This window comes from Prosopis cineraria, unplaced genomic scaffold, assembly GCF_029017545.1.
Source record: "Prosopis cineraria cultivar Desert tree isolate PC_DT_omini unplaced genomic scaffold, ASM2901754v1 PC452, whole genome shotgun sequence".
Taxonomy (NCBI): domain Eukaryota; kingdom Viridiplantae; phylum Streptophyta; class Magnoliopsida; order Fabales; family Fabaceae; genus Prosopis; species Prosopis cineraria.
Genome location: NW_026555777.1, coordinates 34,118 through 50,087, shown reverse-complemented (window position 1 = coordinate 50,087; position 15,970 = coordinate 34,118). Strand labels below are relative to the sequence as shown.

The following is a 15,970-nucleotide window of genomic DNA, read 5'->3' as shown; positions in this document are numbered from 1 at the left end:
CTTTAGAGTGCTTAAAAAAAATCTTGGTTGTCTACTTATACATTTTTATTTTATTTTAATTTGAATTATTTCCCATTATAAGTTACTTACTTGACTTGAATGAAATTGAGAATTTTAATGCCTATTTGCCAATTTACTCAATTTTCTATGGGATCGACCTTGATGCATTACTATTGCATATTGACCTATATACTTGCGGTGTCCCTTTAGTTTTTGTGTGCACCATATATATATATATATCATCGATTCATGGATCTTGTGTGTGTAAGTTAGTCAATATGTTCAGTTAAAATGCTATTTCATGTAAGAAAAATTTCAATGAGGGACCCTTAACCAAACATAATTAAAAAAGAGGATCTTGAATTTTTGAAATTTCATTGAAAAACCCGTATGGAATTTCGTTTGAACTTGTGACGGAATTGACAAAATTGCCTTCATTTAAATGAATAATATAAATGACTTATTTATTCTCATATTATATGCTATTCATTTACTTACGGAATATTATTTATTTTGCTATTTTACTTGTTTATAACTTTAGTTTTACTTAATTTCATTTCAAGTGTTAATTTCAGGATAAGATGACTTGTTCGTTTTTATACTGTATGTTGCTCATTTACTTATAAAATATTATTTGTTTACCTATTTCACTTGTTTATGGCCCCAAAATGAAACTAATTGAAAGTAGGACTATAAATAAGTGAAGTAGGAAAACGAATAACATTCCGTAAGTAAATGAATAACATATAGTATGAAAATAAATAATTTATTTATATTGTTTATTTAAATGAATTTTTTTATCATTTCTATCACAAATTTAAAAAAAATTACATACAGATCCTTAGTGAAATTTAAAAAATTCAGGGATCTTTTTTTTTCATTATGTTTGGTTAAGTGTCCTCATTGAAATTTTCATAAAATCTATTAAGGTTTTTTATAATTTAGATGATTTAGTTAATATTAATCTTAATATCATTTTTATAATTTTTTGAATTAACTTAAAATTAAATTAAATATAAAATGGCTGAACAAGTGAAAATTAAAATTGACGGTTTAAACTAACGCCGTCATTTCCCGTTAGTTCACCTGCAAATGCCAGTTTTCTACAAAAACGCTTTTGAGGTGGAGGGTGCAGCAGGTCAACCCCTGCAACAGACGACACCAGAATTGATGTAGGGGTGTTATTATCAGTTTGCCCCACTCACCCTCAGCTTTTTCGGCGTAAGAAGTCATGGATTTGATTCATGATTTACTGAATATAACACTGATCCCATCAACTTTCTTCGCCTTGCTTTTGCTTGTCCCTCCCTTTTATGCGTTCAAGTTTTTGTCTTCACTCATCAAAAGATGCAAACCTCAAGAATCTGTGTCCGGCAAAGTTGTCCTCATCACCGGAGCCTCTTCAGGAATTGGCGAGGTTTGTGTTTGTATTTTCCGTTCATTTTCATCCGACGCTTTACTCTCCCAAAAGTCTAATCTTTTCTCTAATATAAAAAGCTCCTCATGGCTTTTGATTCCTAATGTAATCTTGAAACGAGAAGGAATTAGCTTACGAGTATGCGAGAAGAGGGGCTCGTTTAGCCCTTGTAGCCAGGAGAGAAGATCGTCTACGCTCAGTGCTCCATAAAGCCCTTCAACTTGGTTCGCCTGAAGCTATTATCATTCCTGCTGATGTTTCCGATATTCAAGATTCCCAGCGCTTCGTCGACAGGACCATCAACCATTTTGGCCAATGTAACCATAACTATGCATATAAACTTATGTGTGTAGCATGATCTCGTTTCGGCTAATGAAAATAAGAGCTTATTGTGATTCAACGTATGCAACAGTGGATCATTTGGTGAACAATGCTGGGATCAATCAGGCCAAATTTTTTGAAGAGTTCTCTGAGAAGTTGTCTGATCTGGTTCCAATCATGGTGCTATATTACCTAATTCTCCCATATCTTGTGAAATTAATCAATTCATGTTCATTGCATCTGCCGAACATTATCCTTTATCATTCCAAAAGTTACGTTGGATCTTGTGATGTTTGGTTGGCAGGACGTAAACTTCTGGGGTTCAGTGTATGCTACACATTTTGCAGTTTCACACTTGAGAAAAAGCAGAGGAAAGATTGTTGTGATTTCTTCAACTGCAGCATGGTACCCCACTCCAAGGATGAGCTTCTACAACGTAAGACACTGACATAGTTTTCATTTTTTTTTTTAATGTCATGGTTTTATGTGGAGAGATTATAACTTGTGATAAGTTTCAGGCAAGCAAAGCAGCAATGACAAGCTTCTTTGAGACGTTGAGAGCTGAATTCGGTGCAGACATAGGGGTAACTATAGTGACTCCTGGGTTCATTAAGTCAGAAATGACAGCTGATGAATTTCTATCCGAGGTAATTCTCATATATTTACAGAGTTATCCTGTCATGATGATGGAGTGTGTCACTGCCAACAAGTACCGTGATCACTTTTGTGCTTTTAAGATTCAATGGTAAGTAACCATCATGAATAACTCAAATTCCTAACCGATGTGTTTGATAGATCCATGCGAAGATTATACCAGTTGAAACTGCAGAAAGGTGTGCTAAGGCCATACTAAAGAGCATTTGTAGGGGTGAAATGTATCTGATTGAGCCATCTTGGATGAGAACTGGGGTGTGGTTGAAGTGGTTTTTTGCAGCTGCTGTGGAATGGTGTTTCCACTTTCAGTTTGTAAAGATCCCAGCAGAGGCTGCAAAGAGACAGACGTCAAACAATTAACTAGCACAAGAGACTGTCCTATGTCTGTGACTTCAGAAATTAAATTTTAGTTTTCAATGTTCACTTTTGAATCAAAAAATTATGCATGTAAATTTACTGTCATTCATCATATATAGCCCTCTAATGCAGATTTATGAAGAGAATGGAAGTGCTAGGAGGAGCAGAGTTGTGGTGGATATGTTTGGATTGAGAAAAAGAGAAAGAAATAAAAAGACCATTAGTTTGATAATATTGCATTACAACCATATGTATATTGGTTCATAACAGTCTAATGTTTTAGTTTTTTGGAAAGAATCAATATCATATAATGTTGAACAGTAAATAATATGTATATCATGTTTTTATTGGACAAGCTTGACAACAGAAATCTACAAAGAGTGCTGATGGAACCTAAATAATTTAAATTAAATATTTATTATCTAACTTCGCGATAAAATGGATGTATTAGAATTTTATAATTTTTTTATAATAAATATAAAATAAAAACATAAAAATAAAACATTAAAATTTGAACTATTCCGAATAGATGACGGAGCGTATTGCAAAGGTGATAGCCAAGCCCACGGGGAGATCAACAACGATAAGGTGATTTCCAAATCAACGCCCAAGGATGCAACGCCCATTGCCAACCCGTAATATTTTTTTGGGAAAGTAACAATTAAAAATCTCATAAGATTGTTAATTACAAATAAAAATTTTAAATTATTGAAATATTAATAATGAATTGTAGTCCTTACTTGAAATTAAAACATGAGTTTAAAATAAAAAAAAAGATACTATTAAAATTATTATTATGAGTTGGGACTATTATTAATTTTAATTGAAAAAACTATGATCCATATTTGGAAATAGAATTAACAATAGTACTCCCAATTCATAATAATAATTTTAGTTGTCCCGACCAATAATACTTGGATCCTAATTTTTTTTTTCATTTGAGATTAACAATAATCTCATCTCATGATAGTAATTTCAGCATTATCTTTTCTTGATTTTTTATATTCAAAAATAACTTTAATAAATTTTCAAGTAACTATCATGTATTCACAAGTGTCTTTAGAAAGCTTCACAGGTAAATTTTAGTTTCATATTATGAAACAATCCATTCTCAAATCTCGAATGTGATTCTTGATTTTTTGAATTAAAATTAACAATAATCCTAACTCATAAGAGTAATTTTAGTAGTGTTTTCTATAGATTTTAAACTCATACATTTTTAATTTTAAGTAACAAACCGTGGTTTGTTATTAGAATTTTTATAATTCAGGGTCTTAATTACAATTAATAGTCTTAGAGGGTCTTTAATTGTCATTTTTTTTACTTTTTTTTTTATCATTTTTGGATAACTCATTAATCGATTTTTTGAGGGGAAAAAATCGATTTTGCAGTTAAGTATCCAAACAGTAATTTTTTCAAAAAAAATCAAATTTTTTTATTTTTTCACAAAGCTATAGAGGCAGCTTTTGCATTCAAATTACAAAGATATATGGAGAAAATTACAAAGAAAAGCTCAAGAAAAAATTATAAAAAAGACATAAAATTTAATAAAATAAAATCAAACTCTCTTACCTTTTTTTTAGTAAAATTTGAATTTTGAATTTTTAAAAAAATTACTACTATAAGTTCCCACCATCTACCAACCTTTACTTAGCACCTAGCTATAAAACTAATTTAAATAAAATATTAACTGATAAAAAATTAATTTAATTTAATTTAAAATTGAGGGTTGTTATAATTAATTAGATATGTAATTTAAATAATATATTTACTTTTTAAATATTTGATAAAAATTTATTAATAATTTAATTTTAAAAATAATATCCTTTATGGTAATCCATACAACTAAAATTAATTTTGAATAAATTATTCAAAAATCTTGAATTCTATTAAAATAAATTTTTAAAAAATAGTATCCAAATAAATTACATTATAACATAATTAATTATGATTTAAATTTATTATTTAATTAATTATTTTCATAATTTATTAACACTAATATTGATAAGGCCATAGTCGAATTACAAATAATTCCTATCTTCTCCAAGTGGGTCATTAAAGATCCTAGTGTCATGACTATATTACGATCAATCTGATGAGCAAGTTAATTGGCATTAGCAATTTGCTAATTTCAATGAATTCAGTTGTTTTTTTCTTTGGGAGGGGGGGGGGGGGGGAAGGGATTTTGATAATTATTAAATGCCAACGGTCTCACTTCTCTATTCAGCATTCGTGGTTTTGTACCGTAGTCAAGTTGTCCGCCTCCAACTCTACCTGCTGAAATCCCATATCCCAATTCCTTTGTTGTCTTTTAGACTGTCTCGTCCGCTACAGAAATTAACGAATATCACCACTTCTATATTAATCAATATAAATACACGTAATCATGATCACTCCTTATTATTACACGGATTGTTCGTATGAGTCACTCCCTTAGTTTATGGAGAAATTGATACATATGTATCTTTTATGGCCTCGTAACGAAGCTCATCGATCTTCAATTTATCCTCCAAAATTTCCTCCTCGATTTGATGCCCCATGTCCTCCCTTACCAAATCCACTGAACCGCGTGAGAATCTGGTCGATTTCCTTTCACCGCGTTTTCTAACTTCACGAAGTCGCTATATTACTTCCTCACCTCTGTGTCTATTTCGGCATCTTCTCTCGTTCATTATTCCTCTCTGTAAAACTTCTCAAAAAATGTTTCGCTTTAGCAACGCTCTGCTCGTGTGCCTCAATCTCTTGACGTTTCTCTTCTCCATTCCCATTCTCTCGATGGGTATATGGCTCAGCAAAGGCGCCACCGAGTGTGAAAAATGGCTCGATATGCCCTTCATTCTGTTTGGCGCGCTCCTTCTCGTGGTGTCGCTGGCAGGCCTCGTCGGCTCTTGCCGCCGGAGCTCCTGTCTCCTCTGGTTTTACCTCGTCGCCATGTTCGTTCTCGTCGTTTGCGTCTTCAGCTTCACGGTCTTCACCTTTGCCATTACCAACAAAGGGACCGCCGGCGTAGATTCTTCCGGCAAAGGGTACAAGGAGTACCGGCTCGGTGATTATTCTCACTGGTTGCAGAAGAGAGTGAACAGCTCACGTAACTGGAACGGAATCAAGAGTTGTCTTCAGTCCGGGGAACTCTGCTCCAACTACCTTAGTAAGTACATCAACGACGATTTCCAGAAGCTATACGCAGAGAAATTATCACCGCTTCAGGTATCGTGGGATTTCTTCGTTCAATATCAACAACTTCACTGGTTAGGTATTGCATGCATGTGTTTCCAGTCATGGTTAGAAGAAGATGGTCTTTTTAAATTAGTCTGAAAAGCAAAAGACTATGGTTTTATTTGATCGGGTTTTTGACCAGGTGTGGCAAAAAATTGAGTATTTTGCAGTTGCTATGTTTGTTTGACACATGTTTGGTTCTGGTGCAGTCTGGGTGTTGCAGGCCACCAAGCGACTGCAAATTTGTGAACCAGAGCGCAACGGTGTGGAACAAGACCGAAGGTGGAAATTATAGGAACCCAGATTGTGGTGCTTGGGGCAATGATCCAAAGGTGCTGTGCTTCAACTGTAATTCCTGCAAGGCTGGGTTGCTGCAAAACTTCAACATTAACTGGAGAAAGTCGGCTATCATTGACATAATATTCCTCTTTTTCCTGGTTATCGTGTACGCCATTGCGTGCTGTGCTTTCAGGAATAACAGGAAGGACAATTGGGAGAGATCCGTGTTAGGCTCAGAAGAATCAGCACGCGATTAGGTTGTAGATGGACTAGTTCATTAGTTTCCGTGCTTTCTGTAATAATTTCGTTTGCTGGGTTTGTTATGAATTGCTAGACTTTAATTTATGTTGCATTTCCCAGTGTTGACCACTTTTGCTTCTTGGCATAGATAGTTGTGTAAGTTTGGAATCTTAAATTTGATTTGCATCTGCAGTGTTGGTTCTGTGTAAAGCTATCTTTTTATGAGTTTAAATGTTTTATTATCCCAGCGACATTTAAATTTACGTTACTTTATCAAAAACAAATAAAAAAAAAAATAATAAAACTTTCAATCTTTTAAGTTTGTTTTAATTATTAGTCTAATTTTTTAAATTTAATTTTTATTGATTTGATTCTTTATATATTTTTTTATATTATCATATGACTCATTTAAGTTTTAAAATATAAATTGACTCTCAAAATAATATAATGTATACAAAATATTAATGACTTAGCATGTGTATATGTAGCTAAATGAAAACAAATTAACTTTAAAATAAATTTAATTTTTATCAATATAATTCCTTGCACCGTGTCTCTTGTTTTTTAAATTTAGAGTTTGTTCCTTTGTAATCAAATAACTATTATTTTTTATTAATTTACATGGCTATCATCAATATTCTATTATCTACATTAGTAAACTTTAATAGCTTGTTATATTTTTTTAAACAATAAGGATCAAATTCATAATCAAGGTAAACTTAAAAAACTAAATTAATAAAAAATAAATTTGAGCAATCAAATTAATAACTAAGACAAACTTAAAGGACTAAAACTTCCTTGAATAAAATAAGAATCATTTTATAAAACATAATCCCTTCGATCTTATTTATACAAAATTTTTTAGAAATAATTTTTGATCCAAAATATAGGAGATCTTATAATAATTAAATAATTTTTTTAATTTTATCCCTTTTTTAATTAGCATGAAGGTATTTAATTTGCATTGTTATTTAAAGTCAAGAGTAAAAATAAAAATACATTTCACTTTTTTATAATATCAAGAAACAAACTAATTTTTCTTAAGATACATGAAACGGTTAAAAGTATTTTATAATAAAGATCAGAGGGAGTAGATGCAATAGTTAATGGCTAGTGTACTATAATAATCATTGTAAGCTTTTTGCATGAACTTTCAATTAATCCAATAACAACTTAGGTCCGCTTGCTTACTAGAATATAATGTATTAAATTAATAGAAGTAAAAATAAAATGACTCAAACATGAAGAAGGATAGGTAAACAATATTCGTAGGGAAAAAATAATTTAATTCATGGGATCAGAGTCATGTTTCATGATATTTTAGAAAAATGCGATGATTCCTATATTTATAATATATATTATTACGTTTTATTATGCTTATTACGAGGGAAAAAATAATTATTTTTTTATTTTTTCAATCCATTCTTTTCACATTCTTTATATATAGTAACCAAGTGAGACTTTAAGGTTACAGGCAAGATCAAACATGTGACCTTCCACTTATAAAAGGGCTTACATGGCACTAAGCATGCATAACAACACAATCTTATTAATCAATATCAATATAAGGCAATCCAAATTAAAATTTGTATAACATGAGCTACAATTTTGTGAAATATCCCTTAAGGTAAAAGTGTAAATTTAGTTATGAATTTCTTTTTTAGGAGCGTCTAGTAGATTATACCATGAGGTTGTACAAAATAAACCACGAACTTTAAAAAATAGAGCACCCAGCACCTTTTTTATCCATGTGAGTAGCGTTCGTTTATTTTTAATGGTGAGGCTTGCATTCATTACATCACTCATGTCCTTTTGTCTCTCACCCCCCTCTCTCATTCATGTAAGTCCATTGATGGAACTTCCTTTTCTATACCCTACCTTTGACCACATTGAGCGTATGATCCTCATTAGTTGGCCATCAAAGTTGCTAGCTACTACTCTTTCATCAAACGATGCCTCTAACTCTACCACCTCAAGTTCCTCCGTTACCTCAACAACGAGAATCTCGGGTGAACATTCCTTTATTATCTCGGTGAGAATGATCACACAAACTTTGCTCCTCCATGCTTCCGATGCTTTACTTAATGACCTAGTAAACGAGGCCATTTTTGACCTAATTTGCATCGAGAGCAACCAACTCCCTCGAGGTGCCAATAAAGTTAACAACTTGCATTTAACCTAAGGCGTCACTCAAAGAAGTGTCTCCATCCACTGCTTGCTCAAAAACCATACTTGCATAATCCATCCTATCACCAAAATAATCAATGATGCATACATTAAAGCCGTCATGGACATCATGCAATGAGTAGAAGCCTGGAAGGTGAGAAGGCTATGAGAAAATACGAGTCAATGAATCTAATAGGCAACATGTTTATTACAATTCTATAGATCATAAAGCTATTTCCTAGTGTGGTGATACTAGTTCTCAAAATATGTTAAAAAAGTTGGAGCTAAGTATAAGTGTGATGAAAAACATGCCTTCAGAGACAATTTTTTTACCTTCTCAAAAGGCTAGCTTATTTCTAAGGTAGATGCTTGAGACTACTTCTCAAGGTTTGTTCTTTGTTTCTAGTACTTGAAGACAATATGATGTCATTTTGGTAAGTATGAGGGGTGCATGAATGCTTTATTTATTGGTGCAAAAGATATGGAGATGTGATTGAAGAAGTGTATATACAAGAAGTTCAAATGACAGAGCAACCTCTATATGCTCAATTGGTAGTGCGCCACGAATGGCATGAATTCGATAGATATAGTGCTGGAAGGCAAAGGTAAGGCCAAGTTCAACATCAATGAAGAACATGTTTGGGCCACAAAGTATGTTTGCAAGACCAATAAGGATCAACTTGATGTGGTCAAAGTTAGTGTAGAAGAGGAAGTTCCAACAATGAACTTGCATAAATGAGAGAGGGGGTGTAGAGACAATGGGAGATAAAGAGGGTGATATAATGAATGTATGTCCTGCCATTAAAAATAAGCGGATGTTACTCACATAGATAGAAAGGTGTTAGGTGCTTCATTTTTTATATTTTATGATTTATTTTGCATTACTCCATGATGTGGACTGTCAGAAGCTCCTCAAAAAATAATTCATGGATAAATTTTATACCTTTACCTTGTGCCGTATTAGGTTGCAAAGATGAATTGGTTGAAAGCATTGACGAAGGCCCCAAAGAGGGGATGACGAGGATGACTGTCATGATCGATGCATCATAAAAAAAATAATAATTGATTGATTAATCCATATCATTAATTTTTATCATTTGCTACCTCCATTAAAAAAAAAGTATTTTTAATCGAATTTCAATCTATTAAATTGTTTAATTGTCTTCAAAGTTCCAACCAACCTCTTTTCATATCTATCATCATTTATTAACAGGGTGTTTACTTAAAAAATAATATAAAATGATTTATTTATTAAGGATGTTTTGAAAAAAAAATATATTAATTACAATTTAAAACACTAAAAAGCCATACATTTTTTAATATATTTTATAAAAAATTTGAAAAAAGATTCCAACGTTGAAACTTGCATATATATAGAAAGAATATCACCGCCAACATCAGTTAAAATATACATAATCAGGATCAGGATCATCGTTATTACACGAACTATCCATAAATCACAAAGTTAAAAAATGAATATCAGTTTCCATCACTAATCGCTTTAAATGATCTCAATCAGAACAAAGCTACTTTCAAATTGTGCTGCCAAGATAATACGAACAAAATAAAGGGCTCTAAAGTTTTCTTCTTGGAATGCTACTGTATATCTCGAATTCATTTTTTGCAACCGACCACTGAGCTGGGGCCTCGGAGTATCCGTTGATCTGGTTCCTTTTGGCGTTCAAGTCCTTTGCAACTAATGTGATGGTTAGAGATAGTAACGAATAAGTCATGGGCCCTTAGGGACAACGGGGAGCAACGCAGAGCTAACAGAAGATCGGATGGCTATAACAATAGCAAGCACAATCTTTTGTCAGATCTGGCAGAGCAAGGAGGTGAGGGATCTGCATTTCGCGTTCATTACTCGAATAGATGATCCTTACACTCCATTTCATCTCAAAAATAATATCTGCTGTTGATTTTAAATTAATTTTTAAATATTTTAAATATTATATTTATGGAAATAAAAATTTTAGAAAATCAATATTAAATTTGAATTACTTACGGTGCTCATTAAATGATGAGCATTATGATACACATTATCTTTGAAAGGATTTGAACAATTTAGATTTTAGTTTTTATTTTTATTTTATATTTATCAAGATAAAAATGTATAAAAAAGATCAAATTTTCAATAAATTTATTTATCATCAATCTTGTTAGCATATATTTAATTTAAATGATACAATTTAATATAATTTTTTATCATAAATTGATTATATAAATATACCCTAAATGGTACAAATATAATCTGAACAAACAATTTAATATTAATTGTTTTATAATTTTATAAATTGGCTGTCTAGATATACTTTAAACAGTTTAGATTTAATATTAATTTTTTATTATTTTTATTTTCACAAATATAATATTTAAAATATTTAAAATAAATTTAAAATCAGAAGTAGAGATATGTTATAAAATATTTGGGTATGAGCACTGATGAGAACGCAATGTGGATCCGGGGAGGTGAAGAGCTTTCAAGACCCATGAATTAGGGCAAAGGAGATGAGAGGGGGAGGCTGATAAAAAATTTAAAAAACATTAAATGCTCCCAACGTCCACCACCACCAGACTCACTGCTCAGTATAAAAGCTTACTTAATTGGCTTTGTTGAAAACACTCGTTCTAACTCCAATGTTTGTTCAGTTTCAAGAGCTCTTGTACTTTCAACATCCCAACCTGGAGCTGATCTAACCAAACATAGCCTAAGTTATTAATTGCCAAATACACTTGTCACTTTTTTCAACTGCTTGCACCACAATTTCAATGCACGAGAAGAATTTAACTGGAACCATTCATGAAAACAAATCATCTGGCTTATAGATTGTTGTAAAGACCTTCACTGTCCGGCAAAAGGTCCCTTGATGAACTGTGATTCAAGTACCTCCATTTACTAACTTTATAATATGCATCTTGTTGATCTCTTCTCTAGCTCTTCCTCGATCGCCATCGGTCCAGAGTTTTTGGAACTGTGATTCCCCTTTTCACCCATAAGCATTAACCAATGAGTCTCACTCACAAGTTTCTAAGCATTGCATTGCCTCTAGTAACATCAATGCTCCTCCCCATTATCACACTACCATTTCTCTTCTAGAAGCTAATTCTTTCTGTGAAAAAGTTGGTTTGCGTCGAAAATCTGACCGGAAAAGTCGTAATAATCACTGGTTCAGCCTCAGGAATTGGTGAGGTCTGTGCATAAGTCTACTTGTTTGATTTTAACTTGTTATATGAGTTGTTAACCTTGCACAATTATTAAGTCTTTATTTATTTATTTTCAAAATCAAAAGCAACTTGCTTACGAGTATGCTAAGCGAGGAGCAGTTCTATCTCTGGTTGACATTAGAGAGGATAACCTGAAAGCAGTTGCCGATGAGGCTGCGTCTCTGCGTTCCCCGGATGTTATCACAATCGTTGCTGATGTGTCTAAGGTTGAAGATTGTAAGCGGTTTGTTGATGAAACCGTTAATTACTTCGGACACAGTAAGTGAAGTGTAATCTACCGTATTATTTTAAGGTTAACTGCTGATAACTGTCATTTCTTTGGTTGTTTTCTTTGTAAATTGCAATTATGATTGATTGATATGTTACAGTGGATCACCTAGTAAACAATGCTGGAACTGGAATGGTTGAAAAGTTGGAGGATTGTATCGATGTCTCTGTGCCACGTCCTGTTATGGTGAGATATCAGTATTTCAGATCCAGTCTCACAAAAGATATTATAAGACAAACTATCCATGAAGCAAACTGATTCTGTGATTGAGTTCAAAGGCAGTACAGAATCATTTCTGATCAGCAAAATTTTCACTAGTAAAACATATACAATTTAGTTGCACGAGCTGTCGTGAGAGAAAGATTGTAACTTATAGTGTCCTGTTTGTGATTTTTATAAGTGGAGTGTGCTATTTAATTTTGCAGGAGGTAAATTTTTGGGGAGCACTTTATGGGGCTCTGTTTGCAATTCCACACCTGAAAAAGAGCAGAGGCAAAATCGTCGTGATTGCTTCGGGTTTGGGATGGTACCCTCTTCCCAGACTCGGTTACTATAATGTAAGACTCAATCATGGAATTTCCAAAACCTACAATTTTTATTTCAGAAAAAGACAAAAAATATATCATTTGTCTTATCATTTCAGGCAAGTAAGGCAGCAGTCATAAACTTCTTTGAGACACTGAGAACTGAACCTGGTTGGGCGATTGGCTTCACAATTGTTTCGCCTGGCTTCATCAAAATAGACCTTTCAAAGAAAGCCATGGCTTCGGAGGTTATCAAGCCTTAATTTTTCACTTCATCGTATTATATATTAATTAGGTTATTTATAAGCATAACTATAATTACAATTACATCTGTATTAGCTCTCACGGTGATTGGAATTATGTGGAAGCAGCCGAGTCTGAGAATATTTCCAGTGGGATCAGCAGAGGAATGTGCGAAAGCAGTTGTAAAAGGTTTGTGTAGGGGAGAAATGTACGTGACATACCCTTTATGGGTGAAGCTGGGATTTCCTTTGAAGGTGATTTTTCCAGAACATGTGGACTGGGTTCATCGCCTGATTTTCAGGATACCTACCGATGCGTTTGAAGACAAGGAAAATCTGAATTTATCTCAGAACTCGCAACTTAAAGCAGAGTAAAAGGTTTACGATTTGCGATTGTTCACTGATATGGTCATTTTGGACTGTAAATGTACTATGGGTATGCAACTCTCAGTTGTTTGTGATTGTAAGGCACTATAGTTGGCGATAATAATATTTCGGATATTCATTGCCTAGCATGCATTGAACTTTCCTACACAAGTGTGAATGTAATGGTGGAAAAAATTGAAAACATCATGAAAAGAATTCTGTAGAGAACTTCGTAATGGAGATTAAAGATTGTTTATCAAAAAAGAAAAAGTTGAAGATGTTATTTTTCAATGCAAAATTAAGGATCCGTTTAAATTTTAGTTGGGCATAATAGATTATAAAAATAATTGATTAAGTGATAGATTTTAATTATAATTGATTATGTTAGAATGCAATCTGTTCAGATGTTATTTTTTTTAAAATTGATTTTAACAAAATTAAAGATATTTATATAATTTTTTTAGAATTAATTTTAGCATTTAAATTACCATAAAAGATATTATTTTTTAAAATTAAATTATTGATAAATTTGTATCTAATAGTATTAAAGTTGTTATATTTTATTTAAGAAGTAAAATATATTATTGGTTTTATTTTTATTAAATTTTGGGATTTTTTTATAATTTTTTCTTGGGTCTTTGTTTGTAATTTTCTCCAACGCTTGCAAACTCGGATGGCGGTTTAATGTGGCACTGCCAAGTAGACAGACGATGCTCTCGAATGCTACGTGTTGAAGACTCTGCATGCAGAAAGGCTACGTTGTTTTGGACGCTACCGTCACCACTATTCTCTCCATATTTTTACGCTTCTCACAAGTTCTCTCTAATCCATCATCCAACGTCTCTTGTTTTTCCTTCTCGCATTCATGGATTCTATTCATTGGATTCTGAATCTTCTAGTTCCTCCAATAGTCCTCGTTTTGCTGTTCTGCTTTTTGCCACTTTATCTGCTCTTTAAACTTCTCAGCTTCATCATAAGATCAACATACAGTGAGAATGTGGCTGGAAAAGTAGTGCTCATCACCGGCGCCTCCTCAGGCATAGGCGAGGTTCTTTCACTCACCCAGGTCAAATGTTTCAAAGCTTCAGCTCCATTATAACAGCAAAGTGATTTTTTTTTCCTGTCCTCTGTTTTTTCAAAGCATCTAGCATATGAGTATGGTAGGAGGGGATCACGTCTAGCTCTTGTGGCTAGAAGAGAGAACAGACTGAGAGAGGTGGCCGGAAAAGCCAAGATGGTGGGGTCCACCGATGTCATCACCATCGTAGCAGACGTTTCTAGAGTTGAAGACTGTAAACGGTCCGTTGATTTGACAGTGAGCCACTTTGGACGATGTGAGCTGAGCTTTACTTTTTGTAATTATGAATTCCAAGTTTATAGGAATGCTTTGTTCCACTGCTCAAACTTACTGCGGCATTTTTCTTAATTTTTTGGGATAAAAAATAATATTAGCAGTGGATCATCTGGTGAACAACGCTGGAATAGTTCCTCTCTGCTTGTTCGAACAATCCTCTGATGTTACCAATTTTGCACCTGCCATGGTAAAACTCAGACCTTGCGAGTGTACATTTTAGCAGTGGAAGCAAGAAGAAATATCTAGCTCATTATTTAGTAATTACGTCTTGAGACTATAAAATTGATTGATATGCTCTGTACGTAACAGGACATAAATTTCTGGGGTTCGGTGTATACCACATATTTTGCTATTCCCCACCTAAGAAAAAGCAAAGGTAAGATCATAGGCATAACTTCTTCATCAGGATGGTTGCCTGCACCAAGAATGATGTTCTACAACGTAAGAGACCTCATCCACAAACTAAGCTTCCTTAATATCTTGCTACCATTAGTAATTAATTAATTTAGAGTTTTCAATATATTGGTTCAGGCAAGCAAAGCGGCAGCGATCAACCTATACGAGTGTCTGAAAGCTGAATTAGGAAAAGGCATAGGAATAACAATAGTAACTCCGGGGCTGATCGAGTCAGAAATGACCCAAGGTAAGTTCCTATCCAAGGAAGGCCGCATGATTCTTGACCAGGAAATGAGAGATGTAAGCAAGCTTTGAATTGCCTTTTCTGGTGTTGAAACTGCACATATATGTATGTGACTTCAATTGATTTGATGGAAACAGGTTCAAGTGAGTGCGATGCCCATGAGATCCGTGGGTTTAGCAGCAGAAGCAATTGTTAATGGCGCCTGTCGTGGGGACTCGTACCTGACAGAACCAGGTTGGGTGAGAACCACATTCTACTGGAAGGCTTTTTGTCCGGAGTTATTGGAGTTGTTGAACAGGTGGTTGCTCGTCTCAGGGCCTTCAGAGAGAGAAACTATCGGCAAGAAGCTCCTTCAACTAAGTGGCCTAAAGAAATATCTGTATCCCCAGTCAGTCAGAGAACCCAAGCTCAAGCCCAACTAGAACATGTATACGTTATAAAACAGTTTCCATTATTCAACATGGAAATTGGTCTGCTATAAGATGCCATGGCTAAAACCTTTTTTTTCTGAGAAAGTGATTGCACCAAAATGTTGCACTAGTAGTAATGTATAATAGTGGGATCATAACCCTGATGAGGTCGGAGTGTAAGCATTCAAAAATATTTCTAAGTTAGAAAGCTGCGAAGCTTAATTGCCCTCTGTATGCTTGCTACACGCGACGGAAGAAGTGCATATTTGCTTTGCCGCGTCTTTGGTGGTT

General features: G+C 33.6%; 3 protein-coding genes and 1 pseudogene across 3 annotated transcripts; all 4 read left to right on the top strand.

Annotated features, from left to right (window-relative positions):
- The first annotated feature begins 1,130 nt into the window (after positions 1-1,130).
- LOC129297157 (11-beta-hydroxysteroid dehydrogenase-like 4A) lies at positions 1,131-2,880 on the top strand. The gene is made up of 6 exons (XM_054935520.1): positions 1,131-1,417; positions 1,542-1,734; positions 1,830-1,918; positions 2,043-2,174; positions 2,257-2,385; positions 2,534-2,880. Exons 1-6 carry the CDS (start codon positions 1,232-1,234, stop codon positions 2,750-2,752), a joined length of 948 nt encoding a protein of 315 aa, XP_054791495.1. The 5' UTR covers positions 1,131-1,231; the 3' UTR covers positions 2,753-2,880.
- A 2,553-nt stretch (positions 2,881-5,433) lies between these two features.
- Positions 5,434-6,684, top strand: LOC129297151 (tetraspanin-7-like). The gene is made up of 2 exons (XM_054935515.1): positions 5,434-5,956; positions 6,175-6,684. Exons 1-2 carry the CDS (start codon positions 5,450-5,452, stop codon positions 6,499-6,501), a joined length of 834 nt encoding a protein of 277 aa, XP_054791490.1. The 5' UTR covers positions 5,434-5,449; the 3' UTR covers positions 6,502-6,684.
- Positions 6,685-11,657: 4,973 nt separating this feature from the next.
- LOC129297152 (11-beta-hydroxysteroid dehydrogenase-like 4A) lies at positions 11,658-13,284 on the top strand (annotated as a pseudogene).
- An 856-nt stretch (positions 13,285-14,140) lies between these two features.
- Positions 14,141-15,691, top strand: LOC129297156 (11-beta-hydroxysteroid dehydrogenase A-like). The gene is made up of 6 exons (XM_054935519.1): positions 14,141-14,323; positions 14,417-14,609; positions 14,731-14,816; positions 14,939-15,070; positions 15,161-15,325; positions 15,407-15,691. Exons 1-6 carry the CDS (start codon positions 14,141-14,143, stop codon positions 15,689-15,691), a joined length of 1,044 nt encoding a protein of 347 aa, XP_054791494.1.
- The last annotated feature ends 279 nt before the right edge of the window (positions 15,692-15,970 follow it).